The sequence below is a fragment of the Uloborus diversus genome, chromosome 4, assembly GCF_026930045.1.
Source record: "Uloborus diversus isolate 005 chromosome 4, Udiv.v.3.1, whole genome shotgun sequence".
In the NCBI taxonomy this organism is placed as follows: domain Eukaryota; kingdom Metazoa; phylum Arthropoda; class Arachnida; order Araneae; family Uloboridae; genus Uloborus; species Uloborus diversus.
In genome coordinates, this window is record NC_072734.1 from 54820802 (window position 1) to 54846585 (window position 25784).

General features: G+C 31.2%; 1 protein-coding gene across 1 annotated transcript in view; it reads right to left on the bottom strand.

The window, feature by feature from the left end:
- Positions 1-1932: 1932 nt before the first annotated feature.
- LOC129220208 (klaroid protein-like) overlaps positions 1933-25784 on the bottom strand; it is a 74336-nt gene continuing 50484 nt past the window's right edge. The window contains exons 5-17 of the mRNA XM_054854573.1: positions 23246-23419; positions 20897-20965; positions 20705-20798; positions 20559-20629; positions 14678-14802; positions 12021-12359; positions 11074-11129; positions 9174-9357; positions 7864-8224; positions 5936-6051; positions 5523-5690; positions 2882-2974; positions 1933-2194 (exon numbers count right to left, since the gene is read on the bottom strand). Of these exons, the coding sequence (XP_054710548.1) occupies positions 2081-2194; positions 2882-2974; positions 5523-5690; positions 5936-6051; positions 7864-8224; positions 9174-9357; positions 11074-11129; positions 12021-12359; positions 14678-14802; positions 20559-20629; positions 20705-20798; positions 20897-20965; positions 23246-23419 (1964 nt within the window). The 3' untranslated portion in view covers positions 1933-2080. The remainder of the gene's footprint in view (positions 2195-2881; positions 2975-5522; positions 5691-5935; positions 6052-7863; positions 8225-9173; positions 9358-11073; positions 11130-12020; positions 12360-14677; positions 14803-20558; positions 20630-20704; positions 20799-20896; positions 20966-23245; positions 23420-25784) is intronic.

Below are 25784 nucleotides of genomic sequence, written 5' to 3' on the forward strand. Positions count from 1 at the left end.
ATTTACATAAACAATCAAGAATGTCTGATGGACATTATATTGTATCTGCATCCCAAGGACGTTGTGCGGTGTGCAAAAAAATACGACGAAGAAATGTTTCCATTGCGACAAGCGACTTCACCAGCAATGCTTCCTTTCATATCATGGGCCTTAGATATTTCTGTATTGGATTTTCTGAATTCCGGTATGTACATAAATGCAATTTAAAATATTTTTTCCGTAATAAAGTATGCTAAGATAAAAACCGCATTTAAAACCTCTTAGTTTCAAAAAATTCTCTGGAAAAAAAAAAACTTCATGCAAAGCGCCAATGTTCCAAAAATGGAACACACTGAAAAACATAGTAAAAAAAAATTTTCTGGAAATTTTATTTTATTTCTGTATTTACTAGACATAAATAGACATAATTTCAAAAAATTACTCAAATTTGATCTTCCATCAATAGTTTGGCGGTTAAACGGTTTTAATTTTAAAAATCTTGCTGTTAATATTCGTTTATAAAACAATTAATTGTGTTAAAAGAAAATATTTAGTGTTTCTCGAGTAGCAACAGTCTAGGCGAGAAAATATGTTTTGAGTTTTTATTGCTAGCAACCATGCAATGTATCTAAGTAATAAATATGAGTGTTTTTGTCTGTAATAGTGCTCATGATGCTTCCATTTCTATCAAATAAGATTTTAAAAACGTTTCAGGTTATGGATGCAATATCACTTTCTACTCCGTAATGCGATAAGTAGCGAAAATCAACGAGTTTCTTTTCGATGCATTATGCCTAAGATTTGGATTTCCCAAACATGGATACCGCTAAAGTCCAAATAAACCTCTTGCTGGGGAGCGTGATTGGCAAGTATGGAAGTACAAAATTAAGTTTATTTTGAATTGCCATAAAGGTGCATTGGAGATAGTTCAAGGAGATTTAATCTTGCCAGATATGCCTGCGGATGCAAATGCTGCTGCTCGCACAAAGTACGAGTCTGACATGAAGACTATCAAAAAGTCAATAACAATGCCATGGTCGTCTTAACTAATTCAATGACAGAAGAAACGCTTCAAAAGGTAATGCGCTTTGAAAATACTCAAGAAATTTGGTTAGAATTGCATAAGTTTTATGAAGCATCATTAGAAAATCGACTCTATAATATATACATGCAGTCTTTTCAGTTCAAGTAGAATGATAGCGAGGATATAGCCGCTCATCTTTCAAGGCTGAAAAATCTATGGAATGAGCTCAATTCTGGATTGCAGAATCAAGATGAGGCTGTATTACCAGAGTAGCTACTGAACTGCAAGATTTTAGATATATTACCTAATGATTTCATATCATTCAAGTCCAGTTGGTTGCTTTTAGGAGAAGATAAAAGAACTGTAGACGAACTGACTACTCAACTATGTTCCTATGAAAGGGAATTCAAAAGTCGAATTTGGTGTCAACGGCGAATTTAGTGATGAATTATGCAGTTTTTTACATTTGAAAGCTACTGCAAATGTAATTTTGATGTTATTTGTCTTTCTTTAATTCAAAGCACAGGCATCGCTGTGCAGGTACTTCTAGTTTGATATAAAATTATTTTCTTAAACAAAGAAAGCAACATAGTTACATGAAACAGAAGATTTAAAACAGAAAAGCGCAATTCTTCACTAGTTTTCCATTTTCAACGAATGCAGATTTTTACACTGTTTCAAACAAAAGCCTGAATTTCTGCTGAACTTAAAGCCCAATATGATTTGTTGTTGTATCATCTGAAAGCTAGTAAAATGGGCCAGTTTTTGGTAGATTTTCCAGATTGTAGCTCATATGGTTGTTCGTCCCTCTTCTGAAAATGTGAAATTTTTTACTCATAAGGAAGTTTCCGAGCCTTTCTCAGAAACTATTTTATTCAATTAGTGCTTGATCAGATGAGCAATTTTTAGCTATAACTTGAACTCCAAAATAATAATTATAATATTTTATTTACATATTGATTTCTTAAAAACAATTTTATATACATTTTTATACAATTGACAAGCACCATTAAAAGTTTTTAATCATTAGGAAGCTTTATGGCACATCCTGATGGTATCACTGCACTTGACTTAACTTCACCTTGCTCGTTTGCCATGGACTCGGAAACGATACAAGCAAGTATAATCCATGTTTCCATGATTGTTGTGAATTTTTAGTTCTAAATACTGGAAAGGCTCTCCGATGAAATTCTAAAAAGACGAGCATACATGCGTTAGTAAAAAACAAAATATTGTTCAGAAACAAATTTGATGATTTGCATAAAATGAAATAATCATTGTTGTATTAAATGCATCAGATTACAATTTTTTATACACTAAAAAATTGTAGACTTTTAATAAATGAAGTTTGATATTACTGTCAGTGTTCGTATGTATAGAATAAATTGGTGGGTCAACTGATATAGTTATGATTTTCAAAAATAAAAATATTACTTTAATTGCGGAAAATTTCAGGACATTTTTAGGACTCTTTGGCTTTTCCTGACGGTCATCTAACACCTACTTGACACAGATATTGAAAACTGAAAACTGTAAATACTTCATTGAGAAAAATATGTGCTGTAGTTAGACTCTTTCTATTCTGAACAAACACTCAAGAGATCAAACAAAAGTTTTCAGATTATGGAGGTGTTCATTATAGAGGGAGACTGGATAATGCATATGTATTCGCCAGGACTTTCAAAATGTGTTCAGAATATTGGGCATTCACATTAGAGTGTGTTCAGATACAGGGAGTCCACTGAATTGTACTTGTTCAACTTATGGAATTATGTAAATATACTTGCAGCAAATTAAAACTCAGCCAGTCGTAAAAAACGGAAAAATAGCGAAGCAATATTTGACATTAAAAAATGAAAAATACAAAAACTTTGAAACCTGAATCGGGAAATATTGGAGAGGATCTTCTTTGATATCATACAAATATTTTCCAAGCATTTTCCCGGAATTATCTTCTTCCGACAACAAACCCTGAAAATATAATAAGTCACATTTGAAATTATTATTCAAAATTTAATGAACTACAGACAAAAAACTAAATTTAAAAATAGTAAATATTATTTATTTCCATTTCTTGTACAAATGAAAATTTTTTATGATTTGATGCTAATTTTTCATGCCAGTATATATATATTTTTTTGATTTAACTGAAAAACTATGAAGTGTGGTTATTAAAATAGTGTCATTTCATTGTACATATTTTCCTATTCAATAATAATTTGTTAATTCAAAAAAAAAAAAAAAAAGGTAAAATCAAGGAGTGCACAGATTTTGTCATCTTAATATATAAAAATCTTCTGTGCAGACGTTTGTCTCCATAAGGCTTTTAAACGGCTGAACCGATTTTGGTTAAATTTTTTGTATATATATAAATTGTGGCAAGCATGGTTTTCGAAGCGCGATGGGATCGGAAAAGTTTTTGTTAATTGATTTAAACATTGAATGGTTATATCTCCAAATTATTATTTATTTTTACCTATTATTGAGCGAGAACTGAAATAAATGTTTAACCCATTGCCGAAGGACAATAAGAAAGCCAGCTCTGCTTTTTGTAAAGGAATTTCCTACTGTGATATGTCAATTGAGAATAGATAAATTATAGAGAGAGAGAGAGAGTGAAGCCTTCATTTCTTGAAAGCAACGATTTTAGGTCCATGATATATTTAAAAGTAAAGTACTAGAAGGTCGACGCAAAACGTGTGTTCTGTCGTCGTAGTTAAACCATGTGACCGGATCGGTGCTTTAAGTTTTCCTAACCAAATGATCAGAAAGTACTATACCTAGCAACATTTGTTTTTCAGCTGAAATCCATCTGAGTTTTGGCACCAATGTCAAGAATACTTTAAGGATTAGTTAGATAATCAGTACATTATTAAATTTAAAAAAATGATGGAATTTAAAGACAAAACAAATTTTATTTTCGTCCAGATAAATTACACAAGGTAGTCCTGTACACAAAAGATCAGTGCAGTGGAAGATCTTGATCTTTGGTGGAAAGAACAAATCAGGCAATACAAGAAGCTTAAAAAGAAGTTTTCATTCAAACGATTGGACCGCTAATCGGTCGGAGTTGGCTTCTCTCACAGATCGGCTGGATTACAGTAACGTGGTGGTTTGGCGACTTTAGCTATAAACAATAGAGTTGTGTGGTCATTTTTTTACATTTTAAAGCTACTGTTAATGTAATTTATTGTATTTTTTGTTTATTTGGCAAAATATTTCAAATTGCAAAGAATTTTTTTTTTGTTTTTAAAGATTTTTTAATCATTTTAGTTGAAGAATGTGTTTATTTTACATCGGGAGGGGGGGGGGAGGATGAGTGATTTTCACCTTTCTTTTATCAGTCTTCTAAACGATATCCTTTCGATTGTTTTATTTTTTCATATGGTGGTTGTTGCAGCGGAATTTCCCAATTGTTCTAGATGGGTAGTTAGATTTTTACACTTAATATCTGAGGAAGCTTTTTATCCTTTAAATATGGCTGAAGAAACAAACCATCAAGTATGGGAGAAAAAATATTTAATGAAACATTTGCTCAGTGGGCATTAGATAAATCAAGTTGTAATAAATATACGCATTCTGACATCACAGCAGCTCAAAACATTTTTTTTTAAATTTATTTTTTTCAACAGAACGGTTCAAACACTTGATAGTTTATTAAAATTATTTATATTTTCAACTTACAAAGTTTGAACAGAACAACGTCTGTCGGATCCTCTAGTACCATATATATTATGCTTTTTAACACAAGGACAATACAACAGTTTTCTAGATGAAATTAATATATATTTTTTTTTGTGCAAAATGTTACTTCCCCCCCCCATCTCATTGATTTTAAACTTACGGTTTTCAAAATTAATCTTATATCAAATTCTGATGTACCTACTTTAATCCATGTAATGGGATAAAAAGGTTTTTTTTAAATAAATAAATTTTTAATACCTTTTTTTTGAAATAATTTTAAAAATTAAGCATATAAATTAGGTAAATTTTATTTCATTGTAACATTATTTGGGTTAACGTCGTTTTTGATTGGCAAACTAAGCCATTAAAATGAGAATACTATTCCTTTCACAATTTTTGTTACTTACTTTAAATATATTTTGAATTAAAAAAAAAATTGAATTGCATTTATAGGTCTATTTTACTTATATACATTGCTTACGATTGGTCCCTTGTTCCAATGCATAAGTAAAAAAATATTTTCAAAATATCACGATTCATCAAAGCATGGTGATATGCTAGCAAAAGCTTCACCATGTATGTTCTTCATCCTCCAACTCCACTTATTACATTAAAATGAATAATGATATTTAATGCAACAATGGAAAAAAACAACAACACAGTTTTGAGGTATAAGATAATTCCTAGAGGGGTAATATTTAAAGACTCCCCATTTGCAACTTTTTATGTTTCTCTATTGCCTACATTGATCATTATTTTGCTTTGTACAATCTATATTATAATACAGCTAAAAGACAAAAAAAAGGCATTCATTAGGTATCTTTAATTATATTACCCAAACAGAAAACTCCTTCGGTGCACTGTCTATGGATTCAGTGGGTGACAGTGAAATGGGAATATGCTCTAAAGTAAAACCAGATGGATAGATCACAGAAGATAACTCCAAGACGAGGAATCCTTGACTACCTTTGAAAGCCCAGCACTGACCTGGTTGCATACCTGGCTATGAAAATGAAAAAAGGAAGTTAACATTTTAACTTCAGTAGTTTAACTTTCATTCAACTTTTTCAAAAAAAGCATGCTTTCAACATGATGAAAGAGTGGAATTTCATAGTAGTGATTAATTTTAAAAATTTACTTTAAAAAAATTATAATCCAAATTTTATTTGCCCGGGGAATATTTGATGAAGAATATTCTCAACTCACATCTCCATAACATAACTTGCATATGAGAAAGAAAAATAGTACCTGGATGACAGTTCTGGGAGAACTAGAAAGAGACCAGAGAGGCAAACCAAAAATGCTGAACTTTCCACTCTTCTCGACATATGCTTCAGAACATCTGGTTCCTATGATACTTCCACCTATTCAAAACACACACTTCATAATTTTTAAAAGACATTACAGTTGAAAAGATAATAATTCATTTGAAATTATACTATCTGGTAAGGAAAAACACGGCATAGAACAGAAGTGGTGAACTTTTTTATGACTGGAGGACACATTTAAATTAGGAAGTAATAGAGGAGGGAAGTTGATAGATCTGTAAATGCAATTTTTATGAAGTTGTTATATAGTATTTGTATAGTTTTATCGAAGACCATATAAGGCAAATGCAAAGTTCCAATTTAAAAATTTGGAGATAATCAGTACAAATGGTAGGAGAACTTCTCCTCTGTTTTAGGTTAAGAGATGGTACTAGTAGCTCTGATGGGCACTGTTATACAGCATGATTAAGAAAATATTTCAATGAAAGTCTACCTAGGATCTGAACTTTAAAATGCATTTTACTTGAAACTTTAAAGAATCCACTTACTTCCCTTTCCTTCTCACTGCCTTATATAAGCTTTGCATAAGATAGACTGAATCCTGTTTTTGATATTTTCTCATAATGTACAATTTCACTAAAAATATAGTTTTGGACACAATGGACACACGCAGTGATGTTCCCATCAATGTTTCTTAGAGCATACTCCATGTAATCCATCATGCACGATATGTGTATGCGATCGTATATAAAATCTTAATATATAAAAATCAATGTCCTGAGATAACATATATATATCAACGCACAGCAAATACCGCTGATGCCTCAGACTTGAAATTTGGCAGGCATTTCCACATGATTACGAAAGTATCCACTAAGAAAGGATTTTTCGAAATATCAATTAGTTCGGAAAAAATTAATTAAAATCCCTTAATTTCTGTGAAATTAAAACCTATCATTGAAATTTAAATTCTTTATTTTCAGAGGCTTTCCTCCATTCAAATCATTATTCAGTACTTCATCCCAACTTTTGGTCGATAGCGAATTTTGAATTTGATATTATTTTTGTTTCTCACGTGATTCTTCGAGGCTTTTCTCAAGTCAAATAATAATGTTTCTGTCTTTTGCTTTCATTTTTTCAAAACTAGAAACGAAGTTTTTAAGAACATCATCACAGCCGAACTATCCTTTTGAATTTAGAAGAGTGCAGTTTCCTATAAAAGTTTGCTTTGCAATAATTAATAAGTCACAAGGACAGACATTAAAAGTAGCAGGGATCAATTTAAGAGAAGACTTTTTTTTCAACACGGCCAATTTTATGTAGCTTGCTCCAAAGTCTGTTCATCAAGCAGCTTAATAATTTTAGCACCAGAAAAAAAAACTAAAAATGAAGTTCTTGCTTGAACATAGGTATATCAATAAAATGTGGATGGCCTGTGTTTGCAAAGATAATCAATACTTTAAAAGGATCGTTAATAACAGTTAAAGATCGGTTAAGCATATATATAAGGAGTCCAGGGGCCCCGGGATCCCCCCCGAAATTCGAAAAAATTATAGGTAATAAGTAATTATTACAGGGGATTTTCGAAACCAGGTGCACGAAGCACTGTTAACCCCAGCTAATTCCATTACCCGAGCAATGCAGGGTACGGGAGTGCTAGTATGTTATAATATGAAAGTATACGGTGCATATGGAGTTATACCCTATGGGGATACCACTGGACACAGGATGAAAAAAACATGGTTTTTATCATAGTATCCAAAACCTTGCCAAGCTCGCTGAACATTTTTTTTTTTTTTTTTTTGATATTAAGTTAATTTTAGATCTCAACACACTTTTAAGATGAAACAATCATAAATTGTGCACTTATATCAAACTTTTAAAGCAAAAATGAAAATATTAACACACCTCCCGATTCAAGAGCATAATCTGCTTTTCCAGTTTTGTCGGCATCATAAATGAGAAGAGCTTCTTTGATCATTTTTTCCACATTATCTTCGGAAAATACGCTGGAACTGCTACGTTCGCTGCTGAAATCTTGAGCAGTGGTTGTAGAAGTTAAGTTGGCTTTCATAGCTTCAACTTGCTTCAAAACGAGATTTTCTATGATTTTCTCAAAATTAGGCCGTGATGTCTTCGGTTCTGCCTTCAGTTGCTGCACAGCCAATTTGATTTCCTCAGTCACAGTTTCTTGATTGACAAATTTTGAATTTAACCAGTCATACAAAAATTGATATGTAGAATTATCTTTTGATTCAGATTTAATAATCTAAGGGGGGGGGAAAAGCCAATTAAACTTTTAGAATACACACATGCAATAATAATAAACACATACAATAAAACTTGTCGCTAAATCATAATTATTCTTATATTTTGACGAGTCTTGAACAATTTCTGACCAGTATAAAAAGAAACTGAAGTATAGCTACATGATCATCTGTTTTGTGTTTTGTAGCTTTTATCCTGTTGTTGCAAGATATTAAATGAAAAAGTGGTTTAACATTAAATACGCGTTAAAAGCTATCTAGATCAGCCCGACAAATCGTTCCACAGATAGAATTTTCTCTCTTCTGCTAATTTTCAATTATCTTTAAGAAAATGATAATTGCTGTGCATAATACACTTGCATCAATTTTAAATTTTTGATTTATTATAAATGTTTATGCAAAGCAAAGTATTAGTTTAATAGCTTTTTGTGATACCACCCATATGAATCCATCATGTAGTCTTGAAATATCTAGTGTACAAAATTTTTCAATTTTCCATTTCTATGATTTCATTTTCGATCACACTAATGGCTAAATTACTGTCTCTAATAATAATAGAAATAAACTCAATGCATCATTAGATGGAACAAAACTTTAAATAAAAGTTTTGCTTGAATTTCTAACAATTCACCAATTTTTGAGAACTTTTAAGTGATGTCCTCTTAATGCAGTCACGTGAACGTTATTTCTTTCAAAAATAGTTTACATGAGAAACGGAGCTCGCATCATATTAACGTACATAAACTGTTGTGAAAAATATACAATGGGTAATGCCAATCTGCAAACTAGTATAACAATAGTGTTTAATTGATGGATGAATAACAAAATTCAAGTTTATGCAAATTATAACTTTTAGAAATGCGGATAAATTACCTTAAGTAATTTATTTTGTGTCTAGCAGTAATTTATGCTCTGTTAAATGCATATCTTTATGTTAAAGAAAAAACTTACTTTTTTCAGGGCTGCAATGAGACTTATCTCTATTGATTCTAAATTCCACTTATGATCACAACATTTTTTCACCTCTCCAATTGCCCCAATTTTTTCCTCTAAGATTTTCAATTTTGCATTTATAGAATCCACATTTTGTTGCAAATTTGATTCAAACTCATTTGTGGTTTCTAACTTGTTCATTCTGAAAGAAGAATTCAACTTTCACAACTTTGTAAGAAATAGATAACATCAAAATAAGACAGAGAGAAATCTTGATAAAATATAAGACAAATTTAACATAAGAATTGGAAAATATTACTGTCGGAGTTATATAGAGGAATATAGATTACATAGGTAGAAGATATTACATGGTACAAGTGGTTTGTAAAACGTGTAGCAAAAAAAAGAGCTTCTTAAAATTTATTTTTTTGATCACTAAAAATTGACTGTTCTTGGAGAAATTCAAGCCTTCGTGGAGGCCTCAAGGAGTTGTTTTGTTCAAACTTGATAATATTTTACAGGTGTATTGTACTTACAAATACGAAACTTTTAGCAGGTATTCCAAATCAAGATTACAAAACTGCTTGGAGGGCCAAAAAATACTGACTTAACTGACCAAAATTTCAAAAATACTGACCAATACTGACCCTAATACTGACATTTAAAAAATTAACAAACTTTGGCGTAACAAAAAAAGAGTGCCATACTTAGTGAAATATAATAGTATTGTTTGTAATATGCAGCAATATAATATACATCTAATCTGGTACAAATTTTGACTGAAAGTTTAGTTTAATTCATATATTTATTGTATAATGAATAAAACTTTTCTGAAACCAGGAAAATTAATTAAAAGATCGTGCAACTGTTTAAAACATTACTACATGATTGAAAGCAGTTTTCCGTTCACATTTTTTTCCCCTTGAAAACTCAGTGGAAAACAACTTTAAGAAAAATTCTGAAATTAGGAAATACAAAGTAAAACTAGCCAAGTGTTGCAAATATCTCCATTTATAGGTACTAAGTGGGTTTTCCTAAATCACTTTCATCCCAAAACTAGAGGCCAGGGTGGGATGGGGAAGGGACAAAAAAAAAAAAAAAAAACGGGAAGTTGAACAAGTTGAAGATCGAAATGTCATCAACTTGTTTTTACATGCTTCAATAGTAGTTCACAGCAATTATGATACTCTTACTTTGCATATTACAGAACTAATAAAGCAATAAAAAATGTCCGATTTTGTATACTGAAACACGCCAATGTTCCCAATCTGGAGCATAGAAGTTTGATAGTTTATAGACAGCACATTTATGATGCAATTTTTTTCTGTCATGTTTGTTCATTAACATTAGACATTTAAAAAACTTTCTATGATTTTTTTCTTTAATCTTCGTAAAAAATTGACAAAAACAGAAGTTTTTGCGAATTTTTGTGAGCCATAATTATTATAAGAGGTTATTAATTTTTCTTTAAAAAATCAAGTATGCTTTTAATAGTATATAGAATTTTTTTTTAATCCTCAAAAGCGAAACTTTTTTTTTAAACAATTTTTTTCGATTGATGTTCTTATTTGGGAACATTGACGCTTAAAGGGTTTTACTGTTAATTGAAATATTTTAGCAGAGTCTATTAAAATCATGTAACATCAGCAATTTATTTTGCCCTGCCCATGAGTAATTAGCTGATTTTATCTCGAGATCAATACTGTTAGTTTTGTCAAATTAGTCATTTCTGGCACATATTTCATGGCATATTTCATGGCATTTATTTCAAAAATATTCCTTTCTAAAAACCTTATATTGACACCTTAACTACAGATTAGTTTTAAATAAACTATGAATTCATTTCATAGTTTAAAATAATCAACAATTCTAGCTAGCTGCTGAAACAATTTTCTACATAGAAGTAAATGTTTATTACCTTTGAATGTTTAATTTAATACTTTCATCCAATTTTACAATTCTTTCTTTAAAATCCTGAAATAAGAGAAAGTCAATTTACTAAATATCAAAAATTAATTTATAAATTATGTATTGGGTCTATTATTTATTAAATCACAATCTACAAATGCATTAAAAAGTTTTAAATGATAAAATATTCACTGCATCAGATCCCAGCCAGATCAAGGCCCAAATGCAATTTATTTTGATATTCTTGTTTACACAGGGTATAGTTTAAGGAACTATTACCAATGACTTTCCTTTGCTGATTGACTGAACTCATGAAGTTACATTTGAATTTCACATGAGTTCAAGACATAAATCAATTACTGCATTATTGTTTAAAACTTCAAATGGTAAGGCTCAAAATTAAACATTCTCAATATAGTTTCTGCATGTAATGAAAAATGAAGAAACAATTCCTTGTTTTCCTACTGAATATCTAAAAAATTATTTCAGTTGAAATCTAAAAATTAACTTAATTGGGACAAGCATACAAGTGATATATGAACAAAAAGTCTAAAAACACACATAAAAGTTTTTAAATTAAAAAAAAAGCATTACATTTTATTTTTCACAAAACAATACAATATTCAAGTATACATTTAAAAATTTAAATAAACGATGCAGATTAAATATTTTGTTAAAATAATTTTGCTACAACAAATTCCTGATTGTCTATCATCATGTAGTAGACAAAGAAGTAGTTCATAGAAGATTATTTTTAAAAAATTACCAAAACTGACAAATGGTGAAATTTAGATCACAATGTTGAGCTAAGCCTACATTGCTTGGTGCGATTTTAGGTTTACAAAAGAGAGAAAAAATGGGCAAAAGGTTTAAATGATTAAAACTCTGAAGAATCTCATTCCAGAATAGGAAAAAACCAAAGAAAACAATGAGGAAAAAAAAATACAAATATATTACTTTGATTTCTTGCTGAAGACCATCGATCTGCACTTTAAATTTCTCTTCATTTTCTTCCTTTTCACCATTGTGAGGCAAATGACTAAGAGAAGCTTTAAAACTTTCTAACAAATTTCGACTTTCTTCTTTTAAAATTTCTACAGCCAGTAGGCGAATTTCTTCCTTGCTTTCTTTCTTTAGGGAAATGTATTCAGAAAGTTCAGGGTTGTTAGCAGGATTTTCGGAAGGTTTATAGAAGAGGCCCAAGAACAAGTTAGACAAACCAGAGAACAAATAAGCTGCTCCTGGAGTAGTTTCTGGAGTTATTTGACTATCTTGAGCAGAAGAAATATCTTCTTCCTGAAATATAAGAATTATTTTTATTGAATCACTATCAGAAACAACTAAGTCATAGGTGTTTTATAATTTATTAACAATGAGTTAACAAGTGTCTCAAGTTGAATGCAGAAAACAAAATTTTTCATCAACATTTTGTTTTCTGCATTTTCAAACATTTGGAAATAAAAATAGCATGTAGCAGAAAAAGAAAGAAAAAAAAAGCACAAACACATACACAAAAATGCACTTCCAATCAAGAAAAAATAAAAATAATATCTTTTAGTGGAAAAATTCAACAAAGCTATAAATTTTTTAAATTTTGGTTGACTGCTAAAGGGCACTTTTGTTTTTTCTTGTTTACAAGTTTATCTTTTTAAATTTCAGCCTTTTTTCATTTTAAAAATTAAATTATAAACATTAAATTTCAATATTTTTTAAAAACTAACAACATCTTATAATTAAAATTTATAAAATTTGATTATTTCTTAGTTTTTTTCAACAGTTCAAAATATTTCTCCCCACAATTTCTAAAATAAGAAGTCTTTCACCTCTAAAGAAAAGCATGTGATTGTCAAAAAAAAAAAAAAAAAAATTAACAAACTAAAATTGTACAGGAGAAAATAAATATAATTTATTAGACAACAATAAGATCCTGTCTTCTTATTGCTGTCTTTCCTGTCTTCCAGAATTTACAATGATACTTAACATCCTAAATTGTGAGCGAAAAAAAAGGAACAAATACTTATTTAATTAAACAAGATTTTGTCTTTCTAGATGAATCAACTTAAATTAGTGTTATGCACTTTCCTACGATAATGTTCAAAAGATCTATTTTCCAAAATGTGTATAATTTTGTGAAGATGCCTACTGTTGTAAAAATTCATTATTAAATAACATTTGCAGTAGAACAGACACAAATAAAACATAAATGTCAAGGAAATATTGTCTAGTATGAAATGAGTACACAAAAATGATCAGGGGACAATTCAGATGCAAATTGGATCCGCTTTGCAGTCCTTCACAAATATTCTATATTGTAAAATGGGAAACTTCACAAAATTTCACATCATAAAATTTCATTTGTAAAAACAATTCTTTCATCACTTTTGAAGCGCAAGCAATCTAAAAGCAAAACATTGGGAGGAAAAAAAAATCCCTCCAACATTCAATTCATTTCAAGTGAAGTCCTTTTGACCAAAGGGATTTCAGATTAGATTTGTAACAGCTAAACATGTTCTTTACGATATAAGATTTTTATCACAAAATAATACGAAAGACCCCCCCCCCCCCCAAACTAGTTCTTGTTTTCACAAAAGGATAAAAGTTCCAATAAACTTCTTTTATTCACAAAATGCGGACCTAAAAATAAAAACCTGGATCAGAACTAGATAATACAGTCAAAGAGCTTTGGCAATTCAGTTGATTGGAATTATGAGGATAAGTTTGAAATTTTTTTTTTTTTTGAAATAACTAATTTTTTAAATTGACTTAAAGTTTGGCTTTGCACTTGAAATACGTCCCTCAAAAACACCAGCATGTAAGAGTGAATATCCAAGTGTTGTAGTTTCTCATGTAACTTTTAGGTTGCTTGTGATTTAAAAAGCTAAGTCATCACTTTTCCAGTTGTTTTACCCAGGTTTGAGCTGTTAAAAGCTTTTACAGAAAAAAAAGTAAGAGTGAGATTGTATAAATACAGTTTATGGACATTACTTTCTCATTTTTTGTAAGACAATCTGCCTGAAAATGACAGAACATTTTGCAAGGTACTAGGAGACTACTGTTCCTGCCTGCTCTCAGCTCACCAACCCTCTAGGAGTTGCAAGCAGCTCCATTTGGGTTGCTTCGCAATTCTAACTCACCACTCTTTTTCACTACATACTCACTACGTATATAGCTCAGTAGGTGCAGATTCAATAGCAAGTTCAAAATAACTATACATTAGGGGCACTAAATGTTATCCTTGCCGATATTGCCAGAATGAAACCATAATTGCCTAACATCTAAAAAATCAAAACATTCCTCACCATTGGGACCTACTTTGACTTCAAATGATTTTGTCAAATAAATTCAAAAACAGTCTATGCAACAAATTTGTATACACTGCTACTCTAATATTATATTAATCTAATGGAAACCAGAGCATTTGGTATATTTCAGCCTTTGCTTGAAATTTTAACCGTCGATTATGAAAGTCAACCTGACTTTTCTACGTCATGAAGCTTCAACGATGTTACTGGCTGCTGCGACATCATCAGTAGATTTTCATAATATAATAAGATAATCAAAAAATACACTAGAAAGGAGTATAAAATGCAAAAGAAAAAAAAATGTATTTTTACTTGATGACTTGAATAACTTCTCAAAAATGGTAGAAATGAAGCAAAATTAGCTATGGAATGAAGACCATAACTCATGGCTCCGGTGGAAGGTGCCAAGCAGGTTTGCCATTCTTCCTGCATGGAACCTAAAGCAAACAATAAAATTCACGATTGTATACTAAAGCGACAAGTATTACAAATGATATTTAGTCTTATATGAGCCAATGTGTCAAGTACGATTGAAGAAAATCACACCAGTGAAAATCACTTTCCAAAAAACATCAAGCTGAAAAGCGGCAAGAAGTTTTTATTTCTTTCAGCAATTATAATTATTCAAAATTAGAGACGTACTGAGTACTCGGTAACTACTCGGTACTCGGCCTACTCGGCCAATTTGCCGAGTACTCGGTACTCGGCCAAATTTTGATCCGATACTCGGCCAATACCGAGTAGTTGCAAAAAATTGAATATTGTCCAAGACAGATATTAAAATTTATAAAAAAGTGCAAGCATATATAATATTCTGCAATCATTTATAGAAGTCAAATTTAAATTTTGAGAGTAATGAAGTTTGTAATGCTTCAATGGAATAAATCTCTATTTTAATGTCCCCAAAGTAAATAAAACTTATTTATTAAAAATTGTGCAAAAAAAGTAAGTATAGAAAATATGGAATTTTTATATTAAAAATGGATTTTTGCTACAAACAAAAATTAGTTATAAGAATTATAAAAATACCTTTGAGGAAATAAAACAACGTTAAAAGCACATTACAGACATCTGTTATAGCATTATAAGAAATTCCTTTTTCAATGCACAAAGTGTGAGCTCGTGGCTTTAAAGGCATCCGACAAAAGTCGGATTCTTTTGTCAAATGTCTTTACATTCTTTAGCTCACATTTTATGCACTGAAAAAGACGTTCCTTATATCGCAGAAACACGTGTCTGCAGTGTTCCTGCACATTTGTTTTATTTGCTTTTAAAAATTATTTATGTTTGGCAGACTATAACTATAATTGGTATAATTTGTTTTAATTCCAACTTGATTCATACCTTTTATTTATGTATTTTTAATTTTAAATATAATTTTTTTGTAAAATTTTTGACATAAACAAAATTTTTTAAATGATGCGTAATTAAATTTCAGCAGGAATTTAGTTTTAAAAACTATTATACATACAAGGAGGTCTATACAACTCTTCCAATAAGTTCAAAATTCATCACGTGTGTCGGTGGTCCTTCTTAAAACGTAATTAGTACTTGGTAACTCAGTCGAGTAGTGAAAGGCCGAGTACTCGGTAACTCGGTACTCGGCCGAGTAATGAAAGGCCGAGTACTCGGTACTCGGCTACTCGGCCAAAGTGCTACTCAGTATGTCTCTATTCAAAATGCCCACATAATTTCAAGTTGTGATTTTTTACACTCATTTCCTCTTTAGTTATTCATTCTGCTATATAAAATTAATCTTTAGTTGTAAAATTACAAGCAATTGGGATTTGATGCCAAACCCTGCAGTAATGAGTTACAAAGGTCAGAGTTACTGTGGAATGTGATAACTCAGTGATACACAATCTTTTTCCTTGTAAACCCCTTTCAAAATCCAGAAGAAATTGGCAAACCTCTTCTGCATGGTAAATTCAGGGTAAAAAAACATTTTTTTGGCAGATTTTTTTTTTTTTTTTGAAGCACTGTTGTTTGTAATAGGAAACTTGAATCACAATTACAAAACATCTAAATACAAACATTGATACCACCCAATCTAAAACATTTTTAAAATCACTTCAACAGGGCTCCCGACACATTTTAGCCATAGAAAAGGGTAAAAGAGGACCACTTTGAATCAAAAAGGGGACCAAAGAGGACCAGTTAGGATTAAAAAGAGGGACCTTGAGAGGACCATTCATAGTTAAACCCAGGGAAGCACCAAAAGGCAAATTAGCTGCCTGGCACTAAATACATGAAGATAATTTGTTAATTAACCATATAATGATTTTTAATGATAAATCCTCATCACCTTCTGCACAACTGAATTTTTTATCCATTGAATTATATTATTTACACAAATATTTGAATGGGAGGGAGGGGGGGGGGGGTGACAAGCAAGCATGTAACTGACCATCTTACAGAGTACTTTAATTGTAAAATAAATTTTCTACTAATTAACAGGTAAAAACTGGCTAATTAAAAATAATCACCTAAGTGAGCGATGAATTAGTGCATGCCTAATAAAGACTTTTTAGATATAGTTATTACAGTAAACACCTTAGCACATAGTAGTTGACAAAATTTTTCACATAACCAGTTTAAAGAGAATTTATTTTGATATAAGGTACCGCAAGACAAGAAGCTATAGTTTAGAGGCCATGAGGTCCCCTCCCCCTCCACAGCCCTTGGCTTTTACACATATTTCCAGCCTACATATGGTACGTTTATATACATATGAGAGTTTATGATCAAACACCAAAGCTGGAGGTAATTTCTGGCTACGCTACTGATTGACTAAGTTTAAAAATATTAGAGGATTGCAAATCATTTATTAGTACGCTAAGTATCCAAATCATTTCTTCATATGTATGTATTAGTTGTTCGGGCACCAAAAAGTATTGTAACTGTCTTCATGTACATATAAAAATTAGTGAGAAAGGAATTTTTTTATTAAAGCTCATACACTCAAAAATATACAAATGCGCTCAAGCGATAAAACTTTACTAGATAACTTAATGTAATAAATAAATGTATAATTTCAGATTCATAGAGCTATATTTTCAAATTGAAAATACTCATTTTGAGTATTTAAAAAAAAAAATAAGGATACAAAGTTTTAGTTTTTAAAAATAAAATTAAATAATATAATTTGAGGTAGCACATGTCAAAACAGCTTCCAATTTTCAAAAATATTAAAATAATTACAAGATGCAAAAGCATTGAAATCTTGAACACGAGAATCAAATTTTTGCGAAGTATGTTCACTGTTGGCATCATTTCCAAAAAAAAAAAAAAAATTCTCTAAAACTAAACATGACTAAAATTGAACATAAAATATGCTAGTCTAGGATAGCATATGTGAAAATAACATTCGATTGCGCAAAATATCAAAATATTTACAAGATGCAAAAAGATTGAAATCTCAAACATAAGAAATTCTTCGCGAAGTTCGAGTAAGTGCAATGCTGCTATGGTTCCAAAAATAAGAAAGTTTATTATCTATTAAAATTAAACAAAAAATAAGCTAATCTAGGGTGGCGTGTGTCAAAATAACTTCCGATTGCAAAAATATCAAAACATTAACAAGATGCAAAAAGATTGAAATCTCAAACACAAGCAATTTTCCGTGAAGTGCGAGTAAGTTCAATGTTGCCACGGTTTCGAAAAAAACGTAGTTTATTATCTATTAAAATTAAACAAAAAATAAGCTAATCTATGGTGGATTGTGTCAAAATAACTTCTGATTGACAAAAATATCAAATTATTTACAAGATGAAAAACGATTGAAATCTCAAACACGACAAGCACTTTCTGCGAAGTGCGAGAAAGTTCAATGTCGCTATGGTTCCAAAAATAAAAAAGTTAATTGTCTATTAAAATTAACCAAAAAATAAGCTAATCTAGGGAGGTGTTATGTCAAAATAACTTCCGATTGCCAAAAATATCAAAATATTTACAAGATGCAAAGAGATTGAACTATCAAAACCCAGCAAGCAATTTTCGGCGAAGTTGATGTTACCATGGTTCCAAAAAAACTAGTATGCTGTGGCCATCACGAAACTTCCTTCTATATTTTTCTTTTTCTTTTTTTTCTTTTCTGATCCCTCCCCATGCTTGACGAGGAAGCAATATTCCCAACAAAAACAAAATTACACATGCAAAAACTTGACCCAATGTCTGAATTATTGCAAAAGCAAAGCAAAGAGCGAAAATTGAAAGTTATTTTAAAAGCCTTGCTTGAATGAATTACAAATATTTCATTTGTTAACAAACATAAGATGGCAACAGTTAAAAATTTTAAATCATTGAGATAATATTTCCTATCATTTCCATACAATTAAAATCACGAGAAATACGCAGACGACAATCTATTACGATTTATCTTTCTTATTGTTGCATTAATAAAAATATTTTTATTCGCAAAAAAAAAATCAACACCTCTTGGAGCGATCGGCGTCAAAATAGAACCAAAGCCTGTTTACATATGGATTCACATATATTCCAAATTTCAACCAGAACGTAGCATTACTTCTTGAGATAGGGCACTCAAAATGGAAAAAAAGAACGGGTGATTGCGCTACCCCCTTTTTAGCTGTTAACACAAAAATAAAATCAGTTCTTATACCCACTAAGGGCTACTTGCCGATAAATTTTTCTTTCATTCCGTTCATTATTTCTTGAGATACAGCAGTCACAATTGACGACAAAAAACGTTCTATAGCTCAACCCCCGTTTGAGTTATTGACACCAAAATTGAATCAGCACCTGTTCCTGTTAATACCAACATATGGACCAAATTTTGTTTGATTCCGCCAGTAACTTCCTGAGGAATAGCAAGCACGCGTAACTCGAAAAACGTCCCATTGCTCCACCCCCCCTTGGAGGAATTCGCGCCAAAAACTAATGGGCACAAGTTCACATAGGGGCACATATGTGTACTAAATTTCGTTCGATTTCATGCGGTAGTTTTTGTTGTAGAGCAGCCACAAAAAACTGGTCACACACAGACGTGACACACACACATACACACACACAGACAGACAGACAGACATTTTCCAAAAATGGTCGAAATGGACTCAGCACACCTCAAAACGTTCGAATCCGTCAAAATTCGAAATTCGAAAATTTGCACGAATCCAATACTTTCTTCTATATATTAGATATAGAAGAAAGTAAAAAAAAAAGTAGTTCATTATCTATCGGAATTAATCATAAAATAAGCTAATCTAAGTTAATGAATGTTAAAATAACTTTCGATTGTCAAAAATATCAAAATATTAACAAGATGCAAAAAGATTGAATTCGCAAACGCAGGAAGTAATTTTTCGCGATACTACATATTGAACACAAGTTCAGAAAATTGCAATGATGAAACATTCTTGATTTTTTTCAAGGTTTTTCAAGGGCGTACGAACCTGTGAGAAATTTCGGTAGCAAAATGCTTTGATTTGAAGTCATAACTCCTCCCCAAACCTCTCCATTTGCTAGATTTCCATATTACAGCGGTTGAAGGAGGAGTAATGACGTCAATCTGAAGCGAAATAATACCAGAAAGTTAGGTTCAATAGAAAAATGGCGCCGCGGTCGCGTGTTCGGGCGTAACAAACGTCAGCACACAGTATCTTTTAATGTAATGAAAATTTTTAAAATCTGATTTATGAGTAAAAACAATATAAAAGCGGACTAAACGGACCAAAATGTTAAAAAAGCGGTCTAAAGCGGACTTTACCCTAAAAAACGGACTTTGGCGGGAAAAGCGGACCATTTGGGAGCCCTGCTTCAACAAAACAATTCTTAGACAGCATATGTTATCCTTGAAAGAACCTATAATCATAATGGATCTGCTGTAGAACAAAAAAGTTTGAAGTATGTCTCAATATTAGACCATATAACTTTAATATCAAGTTCTGCACTTAATCTGATCTAGTAATTATTTTTCAAGTAAGCTATGTGTTGAAATTTTTTTTCCACAAAAAAAAAAGTTTTGTCAAAAGGTAAAAGTTTAACATGGCTTTTTTTTTCAGAGACACTAGAACATTAAATTAAATAAATTTGTACACATTTGCTAATCAGACTATTCTAGTAACAAGGTATCAATAAAATCTTAGATAAAAAATACTTTTTGAAACTCTAGATTATCAAATAACATGTATAAAATTATACTAAACAACTATAATGAGTAAAAAAGTTTACTCACCCCATATCACAAATAGTAAGAGAGGTAGTAGTAACATAAAAATAGCTTTGGATTTACCATAGTTATGCAACCTGAAAATTAAATTTGGATCATTTATAGGGCAAATTCAGATAGTTATGCAATCAGTAATGTAAAAAATTAAATACCTAGACAGACACCAAACATCAAAATTAATGTTTTTTATGATCTTTATGTAAATGCACTTCCATATGAACCATCTAGCTCTATCAAAATAAGAATCTAAGAAGAAAAAACAATAAAAAATTAAATTATGTTTGTGCATTCAAAAAGCAGGCTGTTTGAATTACCATACTTCAAAATTAACAAATACTGCTTACATTGAACATCTGAGACATTCAGCTGTGGAGATTCAGGAAAATATGATCTTCTATTATTTTCAGGAGTTCCTAGACAGAAATGTTGACTTTTAACAAATTTGGTTAAAAAAAAAAAAAAAAAAAAAACCTCACAGGGTTCTGCCTAAAATTTTTGTTGAAATAAGACAAAAATGGCAATTAACTTCATTAGTTTTATCTAATCATTGAGGTCGTAAATAATTTACAGCAAAACCTCTCTAAAATGAGATCTCTTGTCCAGCAAAAATTGATCCTTAATTGAGATGTTTTCTTAAGAGAGCAGAGTACTATCTTTTTCAGTATTTTGTAATGTTCTTCTTATAGTCTGCCGTAAGTTACATGGTCTATTTTGTACATTGTTGTTTTAGTCGTGGTAAGATACGTCTTTGTGATATTTGCTCCACTGATTTATTTTTTAAAAAAAATATTGGCTTTTAAGAGATATTTAATTTCAAATGCCATTACCTCTGTTTTACTCTATGAAATCAATAAGTTATAATCAATTCCAATTTCATTTGAAATAAAAACTGTATGTATTATCTCATCTGCATTATCCTGATATAAGTAAGGGTATCTAGAAATAAGGCTTTCGAAACTAATTTTAGTTCCTTACATAAATGTGAGATGACTGCAGCAGTTTCTTAATTATTTTTAGAAGCACTGGAAAATACAAAAATCACAAGGAAGCATGGAGAAGAAGGGAAGTATCAGCAGAAATGGGAGGTGGAATCTTCGTTATAAAAAACAATATGTCATCTTTTTCCTGCCTCTTCAAGGATACAAATTCGGAACTCCAGCGCTCGAATACGCTAGCTTGCGGTGATTTACAAAACTGCAAATGAAACTAAAACATTGCCACGTTGCGTTCCACGTGTGTCTGTTGACGTAAACACAGGCAGTTTGTTCTGAGTATTTATTAACGCAATCGATGTGTCTTAGTTTGCTTTCAGCTACAGAAATTAATTCGTCCCTTAGTAGTATTCTCGAACTTCTCAAAATAATGTTAGTATTCATTATTTCCTTAATAATTGGTGAAAGCAAATTCTGGATTAACAAACTTGGATAACGTTATACAAGGTAAAAATTTTTATTGTTTTGTATGAATTTGTAAGAATATGGGGTTTTTTTTAATCTTAAATTAATTAAACTTACCATATTTTACAGCAGCATTTAGTTGGAATGGACAGTATGCGAAATATTTTCTTGAATATATTATCGTAGAACAAAATGAATAACCGAGAAAGAATTTACTTTATTCCTTTTATTCTCAGCTGAAAGGTTTCGCCAAATTTGTTTAGGGTTATAGTTTTAGTATAGTGCGAGCAAAGTAGCCTTGGCGAGATTTCGCGTTTTTAGTTAAACCATTTTTAATTTTTATCATGAGTGAAATAAAATGGTAGTAAGATTACAGAATTCGATAAGTGAAAAGAAATAATGGTCAATCAACTGAAAAGAAAACTACCACCATATATCCGTGAGAATTTTGTTGATGATTTGCATAACATGACACAATTAAATCGTAACTCAGAAATTAGAAAAATCGAAACGGAAAATTTTTAAATTAATTGATTCGGGAATTCGAGAGAAATAACTCAGCTACAAATGGAAAACAATAAGCACTAGCCAAGCAAGGCAAAAAAGTATCATCTTCTTTTGATAACAATTTGTAATGTCATATTGAATTTTCTAGCATTAATTGTTATTCTTGTCAGGCCACAATTATTATTTAGTTTTATCAAGAATGTATAAATATCAAATTCAACATCGTGGAAATAGCTACTTAGAACTACGAACTACGTAGTTTGCATTAATCTTTGACGTTTAGTAATGCTTCTTGAATTCTCATTTCTTTCTACGTGGGCCAGAATATCCGCAAGACTTTGAAAATTAATTTAAAAAGAATAAAGCGAAAAAATCATACGTACGAACAAAAATCACAACACTTTTAGCATTTTCTTCGTTACCATGTGCGTTTGTTTTAGTTTTTAAGTCCGCCATTAGACAGTGACTTCAGTGCCTCCTATAGTTCGTTGGAGTTGCGAATAGGAGCAGCTCATTTTTTGCACAAAGACATGTAAAACCAGTTTGGATCTCGTTTACTAGCATACTGATTCGAAAATTATAGGAAATGGCTGGCGTGGAAGAGTAAAGGGTTCCCCCCCCCCCCACCTCTTCAACAAAAGTTATATCTTACTGCTTTTATAAATCTTTAGAGGGAAGCAAATACGGTAATTTTGTAAGAAAAGCTATTATAAGGCGGGCACTTAGTAAAGTGCAACTTAGAATTTAAGGAATACTGTAATTGCCAACTTTGAAGAAAGTTATACTTACCTTCAGAATGTTGACGCATATTATTGGATGATAGTGCTAAATTGGATCTGCTCATCATTTGAGAGCTTGAAGAAATATTATTATGATTGTGAGTTCCACGGTTGAAAAAACCATGATTTGCAGATGCTAAATTAACATTTGAATTTAGGTCAGACCTTCCTGTTATCAAATTTCCTGTAAGTAAAAAATGTTATTATTGTAAACACAACCGCAATATATTACAATATTTAGCAACTCAATTTAAAATGAAGGAAAAAAAAAACCGTTAAAAGATAAATGTAAAAGAGAATGGAAAAATAAGTTTTGGCAGGCAAAACAAAAAATAATTGTAGAAAGATTCGAATATAAATTAAATGTTTGCAGTTCAGTAATTATTTTTATCTCTACGCTTTGGTGAAAAAGAAGCGCTTTAATTTTACTGAATCAATAAATCGCTAATCTTTGCCAATGTAAAGTGTAAGGAAAATTTTATGTCATTTTTCCCTGTACCAAACAAAACAATAGTATTAAACTCATGCAGTTAAAAGAATTTCTGATATTTTTTTTATAACGAGACTATCTGCGTTGCCCGGCTTTGCTCGGTCTAAATTGAAAATAAAAATTGTGTCGAGTGATGTATATCTAACAATCAGGCTTAAATAAAAGAAAAAAAAGATCATGCAAAATTTCCCTTCCAAACAGTGACGATAGATAATAAAATACTTTTAAGAAATTAAATTGAGAATGAAAGGAAGAAAGAAACAATGAATTTGAAAAGCATAACCATGGAAACGCGAAAATAAAATGGTTAACTTGAATGGAGATGAGATTTTTTGAATTTGGTTTAAAAAGACTTGTAACTTTTTTTTCCTTTGGAAATAAAAGCTTAGTGTTTCGACCATGCAGGGGGTTCCCAATCTGTGGGCGAAGCATTTCTTAGGGGGGAGGGACGGCATTATTCCTAAATTTAAAAATGTATCATTGAATAGTTAAAAAACTCAAAATACAAAGGGGAAAATAGAATTATTTTAGAGTTTCATCAATACTTGAACGCAGTAGCAAATCCAGAAGAAAAACTAAGGGGCAGTAGCAACCCCGCTCCCCCTCACCTTATACTAGAGAACCTAATCCCCAACGTCCTCTAAGATTATCTTAAATTTTGACTTAATGACTTCAATCTCTACAAATTTCAGCAAAAGAGTACCGAATTCTCATCCCTCTAACATCATTTAAAATTTCGTGCTTGGAACTTCAATTCTGAATAATTTCTTTGAGAGATTATCTCTTAGTCCGAAAAATGTCCTGTAATTGTGTTTTTAAGGACTTAATTTTGGAAATATTTCAGGGAAGAGCCCCGAACTCCATCCCGTCCCCTAACTGCGTCAAAAATAGCCAAGAAATTGGCTTTTAGGACCTAAATTTTGAAAACAATTCCAGGGGAGTGCCTACTTTCCCCCTTCACATAACTAAACATTGCATAAAATTTCGCTTTTAGGAATTCATTTATTTATTTAGAAGCTAAACAGCTCCACACACATAGAGGACTGCGTGTCAAGCACCTTGCCTCCCGCCACACACACAGGAAAGATTTACAACACAAGAGAAGGAAATTACACCCACGGCATCGGCGGAAATCAAACCCAAGACCTCCGGCATAGAAGACAAAGCTTCTACCACAAGAGTCACTGAGGCCCCGCTTTTAGGACTGAAATTTCAAAAAAAGTTCCAGGTTGAACACCTCCAAACAATTCCTTTTGTCATCAAAGATAACCAACTATTCTGTTTTTTGGAATTTCGAAATATTTCCGTGGGAGTACCCCTGATCCTTTCACCCCCCACGTCATTAAAACCACTTCTAAAGATTAGTTTTTGGAACTTCAATTCCAAAAATCTTCAAGGAGGAGGTTCCAAATCCAAACTTTTTCCTAAAGTTAGCAAAGATGGCCTGTAATTGTGTTTATAGGACCTCAAATTCAAAAGTATTCTATTGAAAGGTAACCCAAATGCCTTACCTTCCCTTAATTTCAACAAAGATGGTCTACATCTGCACTTTTTTAGGACATTTCCTTTTCATTTCCGAAAATTTAGAGAATCCTATTCCCTTCCTATCGTTAAAAATTATCTAAAATTCAAATTAAGGATTTCAATTTCAAGAAATTTCAAGACAGAGTCTTCGAGCTTGAACTGTTCAAAAACCTTTCCTCCTTCTCACATCACCAGATTTCGCGTTACTTACAATTATAAAAATGCAATCTCGAACATTTTCCGGGAGAAGACCTTCGCGAATGTTACATTTGGGTCATTCCACATCAAATCAACCACAAAAATGGGATTTTAACACCCACCGTCTCGGAATTTGATCAAACTTGGTATACTTCATCCCTTTTTGGTTAAAAACCCCTTAATTTTTTTTCTTTCAGTATCAATGCATTTTGATTTTATCTTTTGAAATTTGGCGATTTTACATTTTTTGTCATTTTCAAGACACTCAAGCTGAGATGTTGTTGTTTATGAAAAAAATTATTTCTTGGTAACTAATACTATAATCTTTTTGAAACTT